Source organism: Caloenas nicobarica, chromosome 26, assembly GCF_036013445.1.
Source record: "Caloenas nicobarica isolate bCalNic1 chromosome 26, bCalNic1.hap1, whole genome shotgun sequence".
NCBI classification, from domain to species: Eukaryota; Metazoa; Chordata; class Aves; order Columbiformes; family Columbidae; genus Caloenas; species Caloenas nicobarica.
The window spans coordinates 4,627,195-4,644,540 of NC_088270.1; the positions used below are offsets into that span (position 1 = coordinate 4,627,195).

At 45.9% G+C, this 17,346-nt stretch overlaps 1 protein-coding gene across 1 annotated transcript in view; it reads left to right on the forward strand.

Annotated features, from left to right (window-relative positions):
- The window catches only part of JAM3 (junctional adhesion molecule 3), a 29,824-nt gene extending 13,024 nt beyond the window's left edge, over nucleotides 1–16,800 (forward strand). The window contains exons 2-9 of the mRNA XM_065652028.1: nucleotides 9,505–9,570; nucleotides 10,414–10,527; nucleotides 11,210–11,362; nucleotides 11,598–11,800; nucleotides 12,063–12,162; nucleotides 12,500–12,629; nucleotides 13,655–13,709; nucleotides 14,232–16,800. Coding sequence (XP_065508100.1) covers nucleotides 9,505–9,570; nucleotides 10,414–10,527; nucleotides 11,210–11,362; nucleotides 11,598–11,800; nucleotides 12,063–12,162; nucleotides 12,500–12,629; nucleotides 13,655–13,709; nucleotides 14,232–14,267 — 857 coding nt within the window. The 3' untranslated portion in view covers nucleotides 14,268–16,800. The remainder of the gene's footprint in view (nucleotides 1–9,504; nucleotides 9,571–10,413; nucleotides 10,528–11,209; nucleotides 11,363–11,597; nucleotides 11,801–12,062; nucleotides 12,163–12,499; nucleotides 12,630–13,654; nucleotides 13,710–14,231) is intronic.
- The last annotated feature ends 546 nt before the right edge of the window (nucleotides 16,801–17,346 follow it).

Below are 17,346 nucleotides of genomic sequence, written 5' to 3' on the forward strand. Positions count from 1 at the left end.
TCCATGCCGAGCAGGAACCCTCCTGCTGCTGGGCCGGTGTCTCTCTGGGAAAAGGGCCTCTGACCAGGACTGAACTGGGAGCATTCGGCTGAGAAAATTCTCCGCTAAAAATAGCAGCAGTTAGATGTTTAAGGAGAAAAACAAGTCAGGGGCTGGGAGAAGTTAGTTCCCAGATATGTGGCTAATTCAGCTCTCCCAGGACAAGTAATCTTTTAACCCCTCCATGCCAAAGCTTGTTTCTGCTCTAATTAAACAAGCTTGCCTTGGTCAGGAATCCAGGTTGGGACAAGCCAGAATGGCTTTTGTCCTCACTCTTTGCTCTGACATGGCATTACTTTCCTCCCTCTTCCCCTCCTCATCTATTCCAGCACATTCCTAATAGTGCTCTGTGTCAAGCTTCTCATCTTTATCTGTCTGTGACTTCATTTGGGCTCCCTTTAATTCCCGATGCACTCCCTAAGAAAATAATCTCTACTGAACCCTGCGGCGCAACTCCCTCTGCGGGTTTGCAGCCTACGCTCAGGCTGATGTTAACAAGGTGAGTCTTTTCAGATCTGTTTGCGTGATTCAGGGCTGCCCCTAGAACATTATTCCCCCGACTCACTCGTCTTCAGGCCCGCACGTGGCTCCTGCGGCTTTCTACCCGATGCCTTTTCCCCTTGTAGATCTGCGTCCTTTGTTCTGACAGATTCACCGCAAAGCTTCAAAGCTGCCTTACAGAAGACGGCCCCACCTCTCCGGCGTGGAACGACGGCAGTGGTTCCACAGGCTCCTGGTCGCACGCTCATAGGCAGATGCGAACGTTCCCTCGGTGTTTGCAGTCAGTCTCTTGCCATGTTCATTTGTACATGTTTTGTACAACGCATTAGCCAGACAATTGTGTTTTATACCCGAGGCTAGAATTATACACGCCAAAAAAGACAAAAATGATACTGTGAAATTGGAAAAAACCTTCTTAAAAAGAGAGCTGTTTTCAGTCTTGTCATAAATAATTTCTCTGTGTGCTTGCTCACGCCCTCTCCCATTCCCTTCTCTAGCCTATTCTCAGTCTTGGCTCTGATGACAATTGCTCTTCCCAACTCCCATTTTCCACAGGAAGATGACATGGTTGGTCTCTGATAAGCAGAACTTTCAGATCTGTGTTTTGCTGGTCAAGCTATAGGCTGGAGGAGAATGGAGGATCAAGAGATTAGAGTCACAGACAGAGGAATAGAGGATTATAGGCTAAAACCCAGCGAGTCTCTGTATTGATGGTTGGGACACAGCCAGACACTAAAGAGTATTGCAAAGCCTGGTGCTGATAGCATATCCGCTTATTTCCTCTCTTTGCATTTCAGGCAGCTTTTGATATATGTGTCCTCGTCAGAAGCCAGGGTCAGGCAGGTACCGAGCATCCTCGCTCCTGCCCGAGCCCAATACCTGCTGAGATCAAGCCTGCGCGTTACCTGGCACTCAGCCTGGAAAACGTCACTTTGGCTTATGAGATTCTCAGCAATCCTCGAGTCAAATTCCCACACAAGACAAAAATAAAGGAACTTGCCCCTTTTCCCCGTTACAGCTCCTTCTGTCTCCCTGATCCTGGCCATGTCTCACTGACCTGCCTCTGCCCTGGAGACTTCCCTTCACATCTGCAACACGAGCCCTGTGGGAGGAAAGGAGAGGACGGGAGGAAGACCATTGCCCCTGGTTCTTATCACAGTTATCTGCTGGTTCCCTCCCACTTTGCACTAATTCGGTATCAGCATCTGCCACTTTTGGGAGGAAAGGGACTTGCTGAAGTGAGAAATAACGTAGGATGTGCCTGTGTGGCAATTCTTGGGGCTGGCTAGGGAAACAATGGCAGGCAAGTGGGAATAGGCAGGAAGGGTTGGTTTTAGATCTGCCCGGTGCAAATATTCCCACTTCGGTGCTCACCATTTTTGTTTCTGGCCTTTGCTTTTGCTGCTGCAAGACACTCTCATCCGGTAAACAGATCACAGAATGGTGTATCCACTGCTGGCTGAGATAGTGTGATCCTTACCCTTCCTGTGCCTGCCTGTTCCTCAGTTTTTTGCTCCGTCCTGTACATCCTTACTGAATTGCAGGGGCCACTGAATTTGAAGGGACTGAGGCTTAACTGATAAACGTAAAGCATTAACAGATTAAAATGATCGTGGGTAAACACTGTCAGAACCTCAGCAGACATTCAGAGACCCAGCCAGTTGTACTCCTTGGGTTTTCATGCCCTAAAGCAGAGGTGGGGATGAACATGACCTCCCGAGATCCCCTCGTGTCCCATTTTCTGTGAATGCACTAATTTTCACGGTCCGCGTTGGCTGTGAGCCAGACCAGTCTGAAGATGTAATTATGCTGTCCATTTGTTAATGAAAACGGCAAGAGCAGCGCTCAGTACAACGTGACCGTTCCGATGCGTTCCTAGCCAAGTGATCTGTAATTGTTTCCTCGTTGCCTTATTTCTCTTCTGGCTTTTGCCAAAGACTTGGTGCAGCCGTAATGAGCAGCTCTCTTGCCTAATGGCCTTCCCTCGGAGCCACACAGCAAGGACACCTGCCCCTGGTTTTTCCTCCTGGGGAGTCAGCCTAACATTGCAAGCCCAAAGCATCTGTGCAAGGGGCTTGACCTCAGAGGCCAGTAGCGAGGCAAAATAAATTATCTGGACAGGGCTTAATCCCCTGGTTAGTGGTATCTAGTGCAATGCAGAAGCTTCGTGCCCTATTCCTTGTTGCTTACCCAAGGAAAATGAGACTTTTGGTTCAGCCTTGCATTTCTTTCTTGGGGAGAGGCAACTCAGGAATGCCAGGGCTGATAACAACAGCCTCTTCTATGCACAGCTTTCCTATTCATGTTTCCTTCCTGTTCCCTCTCCATTATCCTTCATCCTAGACTTTGAGGGGCAAATTCTAACTCTTTCCGTCTTTCCTTTGAGCTGAAGATGGCCCAAAACTATACTACAGAAAGAGATGCAATCTGACATACTGGAAACTCTCTAGCTCTTGCTGCTTCCATCTTAATCTCTTTTAAGTATTAGTCATCCACCTAAGTATTGCTTCCTTCCCGTCTTGCACGTACATTCAGTCTTTGCCAGAAGAGCCAGAAACTGGGATATGAGCTTGGGAAAACAGGAGAGAGAGGACCAGATCATGCACAAATTAAGATGTCGGGCAAGGCACATCTGCAAAGTATTAAATGCCCATCTCCCCCTTGATGTCAACAGCATTTAGATACCTTTGCGGAGCTGGCTCTTGGTCTGATGGGTGAAAAGATATTCCAATAAAATGGGCTAAATCTGCTAGGCCCTTCGACTGGGGAGCTTTCTCCCAAGGTTGCCAGCCTTTGGCTCTCTCCTAAAGCATCTGTGTTCCCTTTGGGAGAGCAGAGCATGAGAACATTCTAGTGGGCTCGGGCCAAGCTCCACATGTCCAGCCAAGAGCTCAGACTTATGCTAAGACCGTGAGTAAGCTTGAACCGTTCCTGTTCAGACAGCTCATGATGCCTCCTCCTAGCACAGGCCTACGGATTTGCAAAGTGGGTGGCGTGCAGATCTGATCTTGAGAACAGGCTGCCTCATTTTTGTGAAAGTGCAGATAGGCAGGGCCTCGATATCTCACTTCTAAACACGTTGCAGTGCCATGAGCAAAACGGCAACCAAAGATTGTGAAATTCTTACCTCCAGAAGCCCTTGTCAGATGGATATTTGAGGCAGTGTGTCTGCAGCTGCACCGCAACATGGCGAAACCAAACTTTGGGGAACCATCAGAAAGCACCGTGCAGTCTTCACCAGGCAACACCTACGGTTCCCTCCCTGCATGGGAGAGAGCAGGAATGTTTGTCTGCAGAAAGAGGCTGCTTTGCAGAGGCTTTTGTCTTAAGAGGGCTCCATCCTCCGTGACAACCACCTGCTTTGCCACTCAGTGTGGGTGTGTGGGCTGTGTGTATACCAGCGGCTTTGCTGTCTGATTAGGAGGTAGAACAGTAAATCCTCCTGTCTAAAAGGGGGGAAAAAAAAAAGAAAAAAAAAAACCAACAAAGGACTGTGTGCATGGCCTGGATGCTAATGGGCCTTCTCTGCAGCAGTCAGGGCGTTAAGGTCCCCGTTTAAATCAGGAGGTTTAAACAGGTTAAGATTTCGTTACAGAACTGTACGTACCCTATTCACAGACAGACATCTCCTTGTGTTCTCTAGTGGTGAGCAGGAAGAGAGTGAATTAAGAGCAAAATCCGAAATTCTCTCATCCTCAGATGAACGCAAATAGTCCCTGATCTTCAACACAACTTTGTCCTGTGGGGTCCTGGTCCTGCTGAGAAAGCACCAGAGACTCCCGTGTGATCAGCATTTCAGAAGAAAGGAGTGCCATATGTAACTAAGAGAGGAGAAAAGCAAAAGCCAGAACCGTGGGGAACGCCAAACACTGCTCTCTAATGTTCCATTTGCCTTCTCTAGGTTAATTATGCTTCATGTTCCCTGCCCGGGCGGGCACATCTCCTCTGTTTGTAGGTGTCTATCAGAGAGCTGGCACCCTTTTAACTGAGCGGTGCAAGCCATGCATCTAAAATAAGTCATGCTGTTTCATGATAGCTGGAAAAAAATAAAGCTTTACTGGCACAAGCAGCTATAACGGCACAGAGGATTTACGACTGAGTGGGTTTTTTCCAGGGTGGGCTGGCCGCAGTCTGGTGATGGCCTTTTTATAACCGTTATCAGCTCCCACACAGACCAGGTCCATCTGTTACTTAATTTGAACGGAGACACTCCTAAGCTTTTGTTCGCTAATCTCTCACCGCACGTCTACATTGTTCTCTAGCGGGGCAGCCCACCCGTGAGTCAGGCTTGGCTTGCTGACCTCGGGGGAGACGCTGTGGAAAACTGGAATAAAAGAAAAACATGCAGCAATGTCTGATCACTTGAGCAGCATGGTCCACCTGCCTGCCCCCCATAGCAGTTCGAAGGGGTTTTTAACCTGCCAGAGCAAACACAGACCCAGCTCCTTGGAGCGGAGGCAAGGGCTGAAAGTTAAGACTGAGTACCACAAAGCAAAATCCTACTGACTGCATCTAATGGCATAGGCTGGGGTTGCAAATGGACTTATACGAACTGTCACTTAGAAGGGTAATGAGACACCTGAAAATGTAAATGAGGATCAATAGGATGCCTAATTCCCACTGAAATTCAGTAAGAACAAGGTATGCCATTCATTCTCTGCCCACACATTTACGCACCCTTTATAAATCCGGTCTTTATATATCACAAGTGCATTTAAGTCCCTTAAGCTATGCCCAAAACCCCAGCCAAGGGACAGCTGGAGAAAAAAAACCCCACAAAACTCACCAGAGCCAGAGTCAGGCATTTTTTGGTATCGCATTCCTACACCGTGCCGTGGTACCTATCGTACACCACCTCGTCTAGACTGGCGCAAGTTGCATTGCAGAATCACAGCGAGATGCACTGGGGAAGGCTTCCTCTGCCGGTTTCTCGCACATTTAACAGTCGGCTTCCTCCCTGCTGCACACACGCAACACTTGTAAGGCAAGGACAGAGCTGGGGTCAGCCCTGAACGGCACCGCTTGTCTCCCGCCTGCTGCTCTGATCAGCTCTGCCCCATCGTCCTTGTCACCGTTTCTTTCCCTGCAGCTGAGGACGGATGCTCTGGGGGGCATCTCCAAACTGGCAGTTGTAAATGTGCTGACACGCAGAGGGTTCGGCTAACGTGTTTCTAACACCTAACGATATATCAGTGGGTAGCGGTCCTGCTGCACAGGGTAACCATCCAGAAAGCAAAGATGCTTAACAAGGCATGTGGTTTATAGCAGCGTTCCCACATGGCTCAGATGCAGTTTGAATTGCAAATCAAGCAACGGCTTAGTGATGGTGGACACCTCCAGCAAGGCATATTTTTGTTGCTTTAGTGGGCAGGTGTTTAAATACAGCTGCATGTTTTTGTACTGCTTGTGCCTGACAGTGCATTAACTAAAATTACCGGATCAGATAACTGCAATATCGGCAAAGAAGAACAATACTGTACCGTGGACTGTTGGCAGCAACTTATTTGAATTGTTTCCTGGTCATCCTTTTTACCTCGCCTATAAGACTTTAGTAATTCTTCACCTCCTCTTTGAATTTCTGCCTTGAGTTTTTAAACAGGGAAGAGATTGGGATGGAAGGTCTTTAACCTGGTACAGAGAGAGGAGACTTAACACAGTGTGGTTGTCTATAAAGCTGCTAGTTTCGGATGTAGCATTTTAAAATGATTCAGATAACATGAGTCACAGTAACAAGCACGAGCTGGATCTCTGTAGCTGAAAGAAGTGCCATAAGAATATGCTCTAGACTTTACTGCCTTGTCCTGGATTCTATTCTGGAGAACTGATGGCATTTGGGACTCAACCATATGTCTGGCTGAGTGTGCAGCACATACAGATCTGGTGGGTATTCGGTGATGCGGCACATACAGATCTGGTGGGTATTCAGCAATGCATGGCTGTGCCCGGCTGTCCTCCAAACCCCGGGTGCTGAGGCCTTTGAAGTCATATTTACATAACACAAAACCTCGGCTGCTTATTTGCAACCGGGCTGAGAGAGGCCTAAAGGAACATCTTTGGAACACTGTTTTTAAAAGGTGGCAGTCACCACTACTGATGATTTAACACACAAAACCAAGCGACCCGTAAGTGCGGTCACCACAGAGACAACAGCTGCCAAGCGCAGGGAAATGTGACATAGCACAGATACCCCGTGTAACAGCTGGGAGATTCCTCCAGCCCCGGGGAGGCTGGAGAACAAGGGATACCCAAAAGTAACACTAAAAAGAGCTGGAAAGGTGTTCTCCTGCTTTGCAATCTGCGAGGTCTCTTGGGATTTTCGTTTCGGTTTGCCCCCCTGCATAGCTGTAGCCTTTTTGCTATTTAGAACATGCTACTTGCAGTGTTCTTTGGCCACACAGAGAATAAACCTGTCTTAGCAGTGATTTAAGCAGCTGCATCGATCTCTGCCCACAGTCAACACATGCAATAATGTCAGAACCTCTCACAGTCTCCAAGGACTCAGCTTCTCTCTGAAATTTGTTGTCATCCTGCTTTGTGCCCGAGGGACAGACCTAAATCTCTTGTGTTTAGTGGGTGGGAAAAAGCCTGCTGTGAACAATTTCCAAGAAACGAGATGGGGCCAGAGTTTGATGGAGTCCCACCGTCTCAGAGTAAATACTTCTAGAGCCATAACTCCTTCAGAGTAACACAACACTGTGGTACCACCATCTCCACCTTCAACTGAACCCACATTGTAGCTACAACAGATGTACTTCAGTAGGACTGTTACCATGCTATCTACTTGATGGGACACAATTTTTCTGAAAAAAGGTCTTGTATAAGCAAGAATGTGTAACAAAAAACAAAGTGGTACATCAAGTTTCCTTTAAAGAACAAGGGACCTTTTCCCTCCCCGTCTTTCTCTAGCTTTTCCAAAAGGAAGATTTAAAGGGTAGTACAGACCAGGTAGACGCTGTGCAAGCTCCGTTCTGTGGCCCTTCAGATGCGCTGCAACTCCGTAGTCATCTGCTGCTTCAGAAGTGGTTCTGTAACGCCGTTCCTCGATGAAGGAAGGTGCTGTCTCTGGAAAAAACAGAACCTCCAACTTCCCCCCTTTCAAAAACTGAGCCAAACGCCTTATTAGAGCTACCTGTCCCGAGTAAGAAGCCAACCAGGATCTCCACAGTTAAGCTGAGTGCTCAGGAAAAGCTCTCTTGGTTCCTGCAGCGGGAATCTCACAGCAGAATCAATCAAATGCTTTGTTTCTATGAAGTGCCCTGCACTATTGTTGATAACATGTCCAAAGATTTCAACAGGATTTTCCCAAGGTTGTTTCTTGTCTTCTGGTGAGCAGCCACTTCTACTGCTCTGGGGTTTTGCTGGGATCAGTGAAATCTGTTTATGCTCGTGGGGGAGCAAAGCAAGGATCACAACCCGGGCAGAACACCCGAAAGCATCAGAGGATGAACAGGGGAAAGGGAACGTGGCAGCGTCTTGTGCTATAATTACCTTTTTTTTCGAGGAGTAGGTCTGGAAGCACCAGACCTGATGAAAATGGACTCTGCTTCGTAGCAGACTTGAACAAATTACTCGTGGTTGCTTAGACCACGTCCTGACTGAAACGACCTAAGACCTGCTGAGAACCACCTCTGCAAACGGTGTTCTCCTGGCTCCACGAAATAAAGCATAAGCAAACTGAAAGCAAAGCTCTTGTGGCACTGCCCTGTTACTCGATTCAGCTCTGACACACAAGCCAAACAGCTACGTTATAGTCCAGAGCACTGTCATCTTGGTTCAATATTGGATTTCTCCCAAGTGCTGCACGAATGTCTCAAGTGCAGCAGGGTGAAGGGTGGAAAGGTCCTGCTAAGAGCAGGTTTGGCTGCGCCAACTATTAGTTTGCATCAGCGGGTGGCTTTTATGTGAGTAACAATTATTTTGTACACAAAGGCAGCTCCTCGCTCTTGCCAAACTCCGGCTCTACCCAGAGGTCTTGGGGGTAGAAGCACTGAGAGCCAAGGCACAGAGGAAAGCGTCAGCATTTAATGCTGAGGGATAAGAATCAGCAGGGAACGTTTCAAATTTCCAGCTGTCCTGTTGCTGAAGTTCCTGTCTTTCTCCACATCCCCCTTCAGCTGCCTTTTCTGCTTTCTGTTCAGGTTTGTTTTACTCTGAGTTAGACAGTCTTAACCTTTACATACATCTTTTCTTGTGTCTCTGAGGCACTGATTTCCATCATCTTTAACCCAGTGAAGTCAGCGGGCATCCTCCCCGAGATTTCAACAAACTCCTGATCGGGTTTGTGGCAGCAAATTTGCACGTGGGGCCGTGTATTAATCGGAAACATTTTGGTGTTCAGAGCAAGAAGTACAGTAAAGGGAAGTAGCTTGTGGTATAAGGAAGCCTTGCAGCACTGCACCATTGAGCTTTTGTCCCAGTGCCAGTCAGGGACCCAAAGAGCTGAACTCCTCTGTTTTCTCCTGAATCGCAGCCCTTTCATGATTTACTACCTTGCATTTTACATTACCACACTGAGTCTTAAAATACTTGAAGATAAAATCAGCATGTCAGAGGCCTGGAACCGAACGGAACTCTTGAGGTTGGTCTGCATCCCGTGTTTTCCTGATCATCAAATTAATTTGCAAAATAATACTTTCACTCTTGCATTATCAGAGTAAGAGATCCTTTACCATCTGAATAAGCATAAGGCACAGGGAAATGGCTTGTGCTGGCACTGGATTTGTGCCATTATGTTAATCCTCCTCTTTAATTGCTACTTCTAACAATTGTGTTTTCCTGTATTTACACCACAACTCCTAAATAAACTTAGGCATGCTGGACCAGAATTACTAGCCAGGAATAGGTTATATCCAGGGAAGTTAGTCCTTGTAGCTGGCTGAGAAGATTTCTCAGCAGGCAGCGTGTTTCTAGCTGGGTGACTTATGAGCTGTGCTATTTCTTATTACCTTGGATTTGTTTTTCCAGGCGGCAGACTCTTGGCTGTGGAACTGACATCCAGCAACACCAAGCCCGTGGTGCAGGAATTCCAGAGTGAGTGCTCCGGGGGCTCGCTGGCTGCCCAAACAATTGAGAAAAATTTTGCTTATTCCTCATGACATCTGGTTTCTTGGGGGAGACAGGACTACCGAGAGCCCGAGATTCAGAAAAGCACTTAAGAGTACGTCTGTGTCTTTCCCTCTTTAGCAAAGCGCTTGATTGAAATGGTTTATTGAAGCCCCCTGCAAGCCATTGGCATTGCATAGTGTCTGCTTAAGTGCTTTTTTGAACTGGATCCCAAAAGGAGGAAAGGCGGTCGCCTTGCAGTTAATATACTGAAAAGGGGTTGGGGAAATTTGTATTTTATCTTGGCCCTGCTACAGACGTGCAACGCGATACTGGGTAAAGCCACCTCTCAACCCTGCTGCGCTGCCTTCTCCTGTAGAGGAGGTGGAGGTGACAACGCCTACTTCAAAAGGGAGTGGGTTTGCTGAATTTATCCCCAGGCATCGTGGTCCTCAGTACATTACCAGACACCACCCAGGGAGATTCTTCATCCCTGACTCACGTTGTGGGCTCTGATTAGCAGCAAGACAGTGCTGCGGACTCACCGTGTCAGAAGGTCTTGTTTGCCGAAAGTCAGAGCCTGTAGAGAACGGTGTGTTCATTTCTCTCCATAGCTGATATCTTTTCGGCTATTATTTTTGCTGGCCAAAATCCATCTTCCCCAATAGCTCCCTGGGACCCAGCGGTGTTTCTGTTTGTGAGGCAGATGAAAGGGAAGGCTTGGCTTTGTGGGCAGCATCTCCTAATAAAACACTGTGCAAGACTGCTTAAAGCAGAGCAAAAATACAGCTGCTTCCTGTTAATCTGTATTTCTTTTATTTCTCCTGCTAGGTGTTGAGCTGTCCTGCATCATTAAATCCACCGTAACGCCAGATCCCAGAATCGAGTGGAAGAAAATCCGAGATGGCGAAACCTCCTACGTATTTTTCGACAATAAAATGCAGGGTATGAGGATCCATTGTTCTTAGCCTTCCAAAACAGCCTCAGAAACAATACAGCTGAGAACAAACGAGTCTGCAAAAGGCAGGACCTCTGGCTGTCTTGCTGCTTTCTTCTGGAACTAGATTTCAGCAGCCAAAGAGCAGGAGGGAGAGAGAGCAGGATGTTCTTTGCTCTCTGCCCTCATTATTGACAATTGGGAGTAGGGAGCCACAAAGAGCTGGAGCGAGATCCTGGGTGGGAGTTACTTCTGGGGTAAGAAAGCAGATGCCACAGCTGGCAATGAGAAGCAGACTCTTTGGCTTGATGGTGAAACTCAGGCACAGGACCGCCAGTAGGGCTTGATTCCATCTGGGATTACTCCAACACTTCAGGTGGGACCAGCAGCCACATCCAAATGAATCTTCCAAAGGAGACAAGGCCTGAGTCTCCCTTGGAAGTGCAATTTTGCCACAGTTTTTTGAGATTTGCAGTGGTGCTTTCCAGTTCATCCTCCTACATGGTTAGCAGCGTTGGTTTATTTGTGGTCACTGCTGGAAGGAAGGCTCTTAACTTTCAAGCATCAAGTTCCTTTTAGGTGGTTCTCTTGACTCCAGAAAGAGTCCAAGATCAACCACTTAATTCAGACAACTAAAATTAGTCTGTGTGACTACCATTCTTTTTTTTCTCTCTCTTTCTTCTGTATCAGGAGACTTCGCGACTCGTGCAGAAATTCTGAGCCGGACGTCGCTGGTGATTAAAAACACCACCCGGATGGACACTGCCACATACCGCTGCGAAGTGGCAGCACCTTCTGATACTAAAACCATAGATGAGATTAATATCCAGCTCACAGTCCAAGGTATTACTTTAAACCCAGATAAATACATCTCCAAGCGCCGCCAGCTAACAGAAGAGGCTGCGCGTTTCCAGAGCTGAAACAGGGCCACCCACCAGACTCTGCGAGTTTTTTAAAACCAGCTGGGAATAGCAGAAGGTTTTGATACCTCTGTAGCACAGCCATCTTAGAAATTATGTCAGAAATGATTTAGTTCTGCTCAGCAGCGCCATTCACATGGTTTGTGTCTTCCCCACAGTGAAACCTATGACTCCTAGATGCACTGTGCCTAAAGCTGTACCCGTTGGCAAGACGGCCTCTCTTCACTGCCACGAGAACGAAGGTTACCCCAAATCCACTTACAGCTGGTACCGCAACAGTGAACCTTTATCTCCAGACACGAAATCAAACACCAAATTCCAGAATTCCTCCTACACCTTGAACCCCGCCACCGGCACTCTGGTAATGCCCATACAGACATAATCCAGACTCGTTTCGCTGGACAGGTTATTTTTTTTCTCTTACAAGTGACCTTAAAAGTCATTGCATGGCTTTCAAGGAAGGTATAATTTGAAGGTTAGGTGTTCTAGGGTCTGGGCGACTTGGGAAAGGGAAGGAAGATGTTTCAGAGCCCACCATGAAGCCTGGGCAAGGGAGAGTTGCTTATATCCTCACAGTACCTTCTGTGTCCAACGTTACGCTCCTCTTCTCTTCTCTTCACCAGGTTTTCCATGCGGTGCACAAAGGCGACACAGGCCGGTACTCCTGCATAGCAACCAACGATGCTGGCTTTGCCAAGTGTGAGGAGCAGGAGATGGAAGTCTGTGAGTGGATCTAAATACTTGATTAATATGTCACCATAAATAAATTGGCATCACCATCAGGGAAGAAGGGGAGCATCCTAGAGCATTAAGTCTTTCCTGCTTTCTCATAGCCACAAACACAGGAAGACAAAAAAAAAAATCTAAAAATTAAGGGAAACATTAAAACACTGTTCAGATTCATGAACAGTTTTATTCTTGGAATCAGGGACCTACTACTTCCCTATGAACTATTGGCGTTTGCTTAAAATATTTGAAAGATGTCATTTCAGTGTATGTAAAGCTAGAATATTGGTAGAACCTTAAAGGAATACTGGATGATGTCTTCTCTCTTCGCCAGATGACCTCAATATTGGTGGGATAATTGGTGGAGTCCTGGTGGTCCTGGCGGTTTTGGTGCTCATCACGCTCGGTATCTGCTGCGCCTACAGAAGGGGTTACTTTGCAAACAGCAAAGAGAGCGGGGAAAGGTAAGATGGGATTCCAAGGGTTCTTATACGAGTCCCTGTGCCCGCAGCTGGCGTGATGCGCCAGAAATTGGTGGCTAAAATATATTTCGGTGCCTCATACTTTGCACGGGAAGATGGGACCAGCACAATTCAATGCCTGCAGGTGTTCGTCCAATAGGTCGTGTGCTGTTGGCATAATGAGGTCTACGATTTACTGAACAGAGCTCACTGCACAATTAGTTTAAAGCATCGGGGCACTTATAGGAAATGTATGCAGAAGAGTAGGCTCTCTGCAGGAAATCTCACTAGTTGTGAGAACCTAAATTTGGGATTAAAAACAACCATTTTAGCATGCACATTAAAATGTTAAAAACAACAGCATTAGCATCAGAAACAAGCCTCGATGTCCTTACAGAATCTGTAGAAGAGTTAATATATGTAAAATCAAGATTCTCACTCACATAGATTTGTTCCATGTTAAATGTTGCTTTTCCGCAGAAGTTCTTTTTTTTTCTTTGGTTTGGTTCGTTTTTCAGAAAAAGCTCCAAATATCCTATTTAAATGCAGCTGAGGGTTGGCATACGCTGGACTTGACAGTCGTATATAAATTCTGAATTCCTATGGGACTGCAAACATGGGATTGCTTCCTTATAATTAAGGAAAATGCTGAAGGCATCTGGCAGTGAAGGTATAAAATGAACTTTATAATTGCCACAGAAAACAATGCAGGAGGCACAGAGAAAGGTAGTGCAGAGGGACCAGAGCAGGGCAGCCCAGAAAAGAATCAGTTAATCTCTTTGCAGAGTTAGTCTTGCAGAAACATACAGCAATTTTTTTACCCTGTGCTGAAGGGGAATTTAGAAAAAAATCCCAGTCATGATGAATGACGGAATAGGCGCAGATCTATCATTTGAACAATGAGCTCGGTTTCTCGCTGCTTTCTTTTCATTCGGCTGCTCTTCCTCATTTTCATATTTCTCGGCAACCCCCCTCCAAAATCCTGCTGCCTCCCTGTCCCAGAAATCACATCTTTTCCTTTATTTCAGCTACAAGACTCCAGCAAAACCTGATGGCGTTAACTATATCCGGACAGATGATGAGGTAACAAATGATTTGCATTTAACATCTCTCTGTTTAGGAGAGGAGGAGGGTGGGCAGAGGACTACCAGCTTTTTTAGGGCCTACAGACTTGCTCAGAGTGGGCACCACTCAGAAGCAAAGATGTAGAACAGAGAGAGAACAGAAGGGCGAGGGCTGAGTCATTTCCTTAGGAATGATGAACAGTTTAAGTTGCCTTCAGTGACTGATGCCAAGAGCTATCAAAAGCAGCTCTGCTCTGCCTCAGTTATCTTACGGCTTGACCCCCTTAGGATGAGTTTCATTGGATTAAGTGGGCAGGCCACGATGCTTTTGTAAGAGAATTTGCATTTTGGGATTTGAATAGATCACTAAGCTTGAGATCAGAAAAAGCCTCTCCCTATTAGCAGAGGGACTAAAGAGGGACTGAGCAAGTGCTACCCTAGAAGTTATACAGGTTGGGTCTACCTTTCACGAGCAGCAGGAACAAAGAGGTGCCTGGAAAGCTGCGAGATCCTTCCTACATCCAGAATTGTTCTGTTGCAGGGTGACTTCAGACACAAGTCTTCGTTTGTCATCTAAGACGCCAAAAGAATATTGCAAACCAGCAAAAGCAAGTGTGAAAATACCTCCTCCAGGAACTCAAAGCAAGAGCAAAAGATGAATTAAGTGCGCTTGGACGAGTTTGGAACACACAAGAACTTGATAGCTAGCTATCTGTATATCTTTTTTTCTTTGCCAAAGTTTCAAGTAACTCCTCACTGCCCGACTTGCATCTCCCCTGCCTCCGGAGGTACCAACAGGATCCTGTCCTTGGACTAAGGAAGCTTTTTAATACTTCCCAAGAGACTGGGCTGTGGAAGTTTGTGGAATTGCCTTCTATTTGTGCTGCAGGGACACAGCCACAATGTGCAAACCAACCAGGGGAACAGCGTTAGGTAAATGTGTAGTAGCCATTACTAGTACAAATTACTAGTAGACAAAAAAGGTGCTGATATAGCAATAGATGGACTTTAAAAAAAAAAAAAAAAAGAGTAAGGTTTATCTGTGCAAGGGGAGTCTTCCCCTTCCTTGTTGCCCAGGCCTGGCTGGTGACTTTTTACACATCTGTGATTGTCTTGTGCTTTTGACTCTGACTGCTCAGGTGCGGAATGGGGTATCTGAACAGCGACAGGTACCGATACAGTCAATGCAACTAACGTTCTCAGCCCCTTCGTAAACTTAGGGAACTCTCGTTACTCCATTTAACATGAACCACGGGCAGCAGCAGGCCGCAAGGATCGCTTCTGCTCACTGCTTTATAGAAAACTCGTTGCACGCAGGTAACCCCTCGTTCTAATCTGCGCAAAGCAGGCTTGCCTCTTGCGTCTTTTGGTGTTCTAAAGAGGCTTAGAGTGGAGGCAGAGAACTTAGTGCTGAGACATCCCTTTCAGGAAAATTAAAGCCAAATACTTTCATGGGCTGAGATTGCCGTAAAAGGTACTGAGATATCTTCAAGCTTTTTTACCTTCTCCATTTATTTTGTAAAATCCCGCATTCTAAATTTTTTGCAAAGATATATTTTGATTACTTCAGAAAAGGCAATGTTTCTATTTAAAGTGTAAATACGTGATGCCAGCAGTGTTTAAGTAATGTAGCTATTTTTTTACTTCTTAAGCTACAGAGAGGAGCTCAAATGTTGCTATAGTGTGGCACTGTCAGAGCATATCAGCATTATTGCAAAGTGTAATAAAAAGCTGCAGGTGGAACAGCATCTCTTTCCTCTTAAGCTAGCTTCAGCAATATCCTTGTCACGAGAAGTCTTACCAGACACAGAACAGAGTCACTCAGGGATAGTTTTTGTAAATTTATGGCAGGAGCTATCAACTTTTTTATATATAAAACTTACTTTTCTTGCCAGTGACCAACACTTTGTTTTTGTTGTTGCAAGAAATAGCCAGGGATGGCTTTTGGATTCAGTTCCAACAAGGTGACAGAGTGACTTCAATGTTTGCTACCCCTCTGCAAGTTCCCTAAAGCACTAACACGGTGTGATAGCTATGGCAATTTACAGGTTAAAACCACATAGCCAAGGCAACTGTTTCTGGAGTTGGGAAAGCAAAAGCTCAACACAAAAGCACTTTTGTAGTGTCAGTTGCAACTTTCCTCTAGATGGTAAAAGAAGAAAGAAATCTAAGTTCTTTTGGCTTTAGAGAGAATAATTGGAAACACGTGTTTCCCGGAAACATACATGTCGATAGTGTTGAACAGCATTGGGTAATATAAGGCTGCAAGATATGGATGCAACACTAGAACTGTGCTGTGGTTTAAGAATTTTTTTAAATGTAGCATAATTTAGTGTTCTTGTATTTCCAATATGAATTGAATTGTCTTAACTTTTCCTGTATACAGTATTTTGGATACTTGACGATTTGGACTGTCAGTGTTATTTTTTTAGTGCCCTGCATTAATCTGCTTTGTTTCCCAGGGGCCTCGCTGGACATGCCATTGCTGCATTTGGTTTGGCTAAACAAAGTGTTACCACTTCTCCTTTTGCTAATGAAAGTAAAAATAAGGATGGGGCAGCGATAACCGTATGTTCTCTGTGTAACTTGGACATGACCACTGCTGGTTTGCAGCTACCTGGTGGTTACCTTCTTAAGACGTGCTCTTCAACCTACGCAATGCTGTTCGCTGGCTGCACGGCTGCCCCTGATCGCTGTGACAGTTGTGAGCGTAACATTCCTTTGCACCTTCTGTATATCCACTGCTTCCTTTTCTATGCTGCTTTTAGGATACCTGTAATAAGGGAGAGAAAGAAAAGGGTTGAATCAGGGTAGCTCTGGGCCCCGTGGGAGCACGATCTACAGTCTCACCGTGAGCCAAAGGCAGCCTTCGTGTGAAAAGCCAGCGAGCTAAGAATCAAGACTTATTTTTCAGTTCTAAAATGTGACAGTGGCATCTCTAACGAGAGAAGGGGAGATTGATGCCCCTGATACAGCTCATGACATCTGATTGATGGAATTCATTGTTATCATTGTGAATAATAATCAGGTTTGTACTAATGTATTATGTTTAACTTTGCCAAGAATGTTTTACATAAATATCAAGCTATAAAGCATTCTTGTAGGGTTTTTTGGTTGGTTTTGGTTTTGTTTTATAAACAGCCATGTTATTGGAGGCTTCTGTTTTCAATTCAGTGAAATACAGGAAAGCCTCTTCTGTCAGAGCTCTCATTTAATACTATTGGGCTGAAGGTTACGGAAAGTCCAAACTATGTTGCTGTCGATCAGTTTATTCTTGGACACTCCTCTATCTCTGGTTCTTCTCCAGAGTAAAGACAGATGAATGCTCACAGGGCTCATCTCAGTGCTGCTCAAGGACAGAACAACAACTAGAAAAGCACACATTAGGAAATAAACTATCGCAATCTACCATTCAGAGTGGTTAAACAATAATTTAAGGCAGGAGAGAAGGTACAAAATAAATGGATGTGTCCATAAATGACCACTGCTTAAGCCATTGCATATGTCCCCTGCTCCCAGGAGAATAAAGTTTAACCTTACTTGAAGGTTCCTCTGATCTTCAAAGCAAAATAGGGGAAGTGGCGGTGAATTATGAGATTCCAGTGCAGGAGGTAAGTGCCTCTGGAAGGGCTGTGGCAAAAGCACACTCAGCCTCC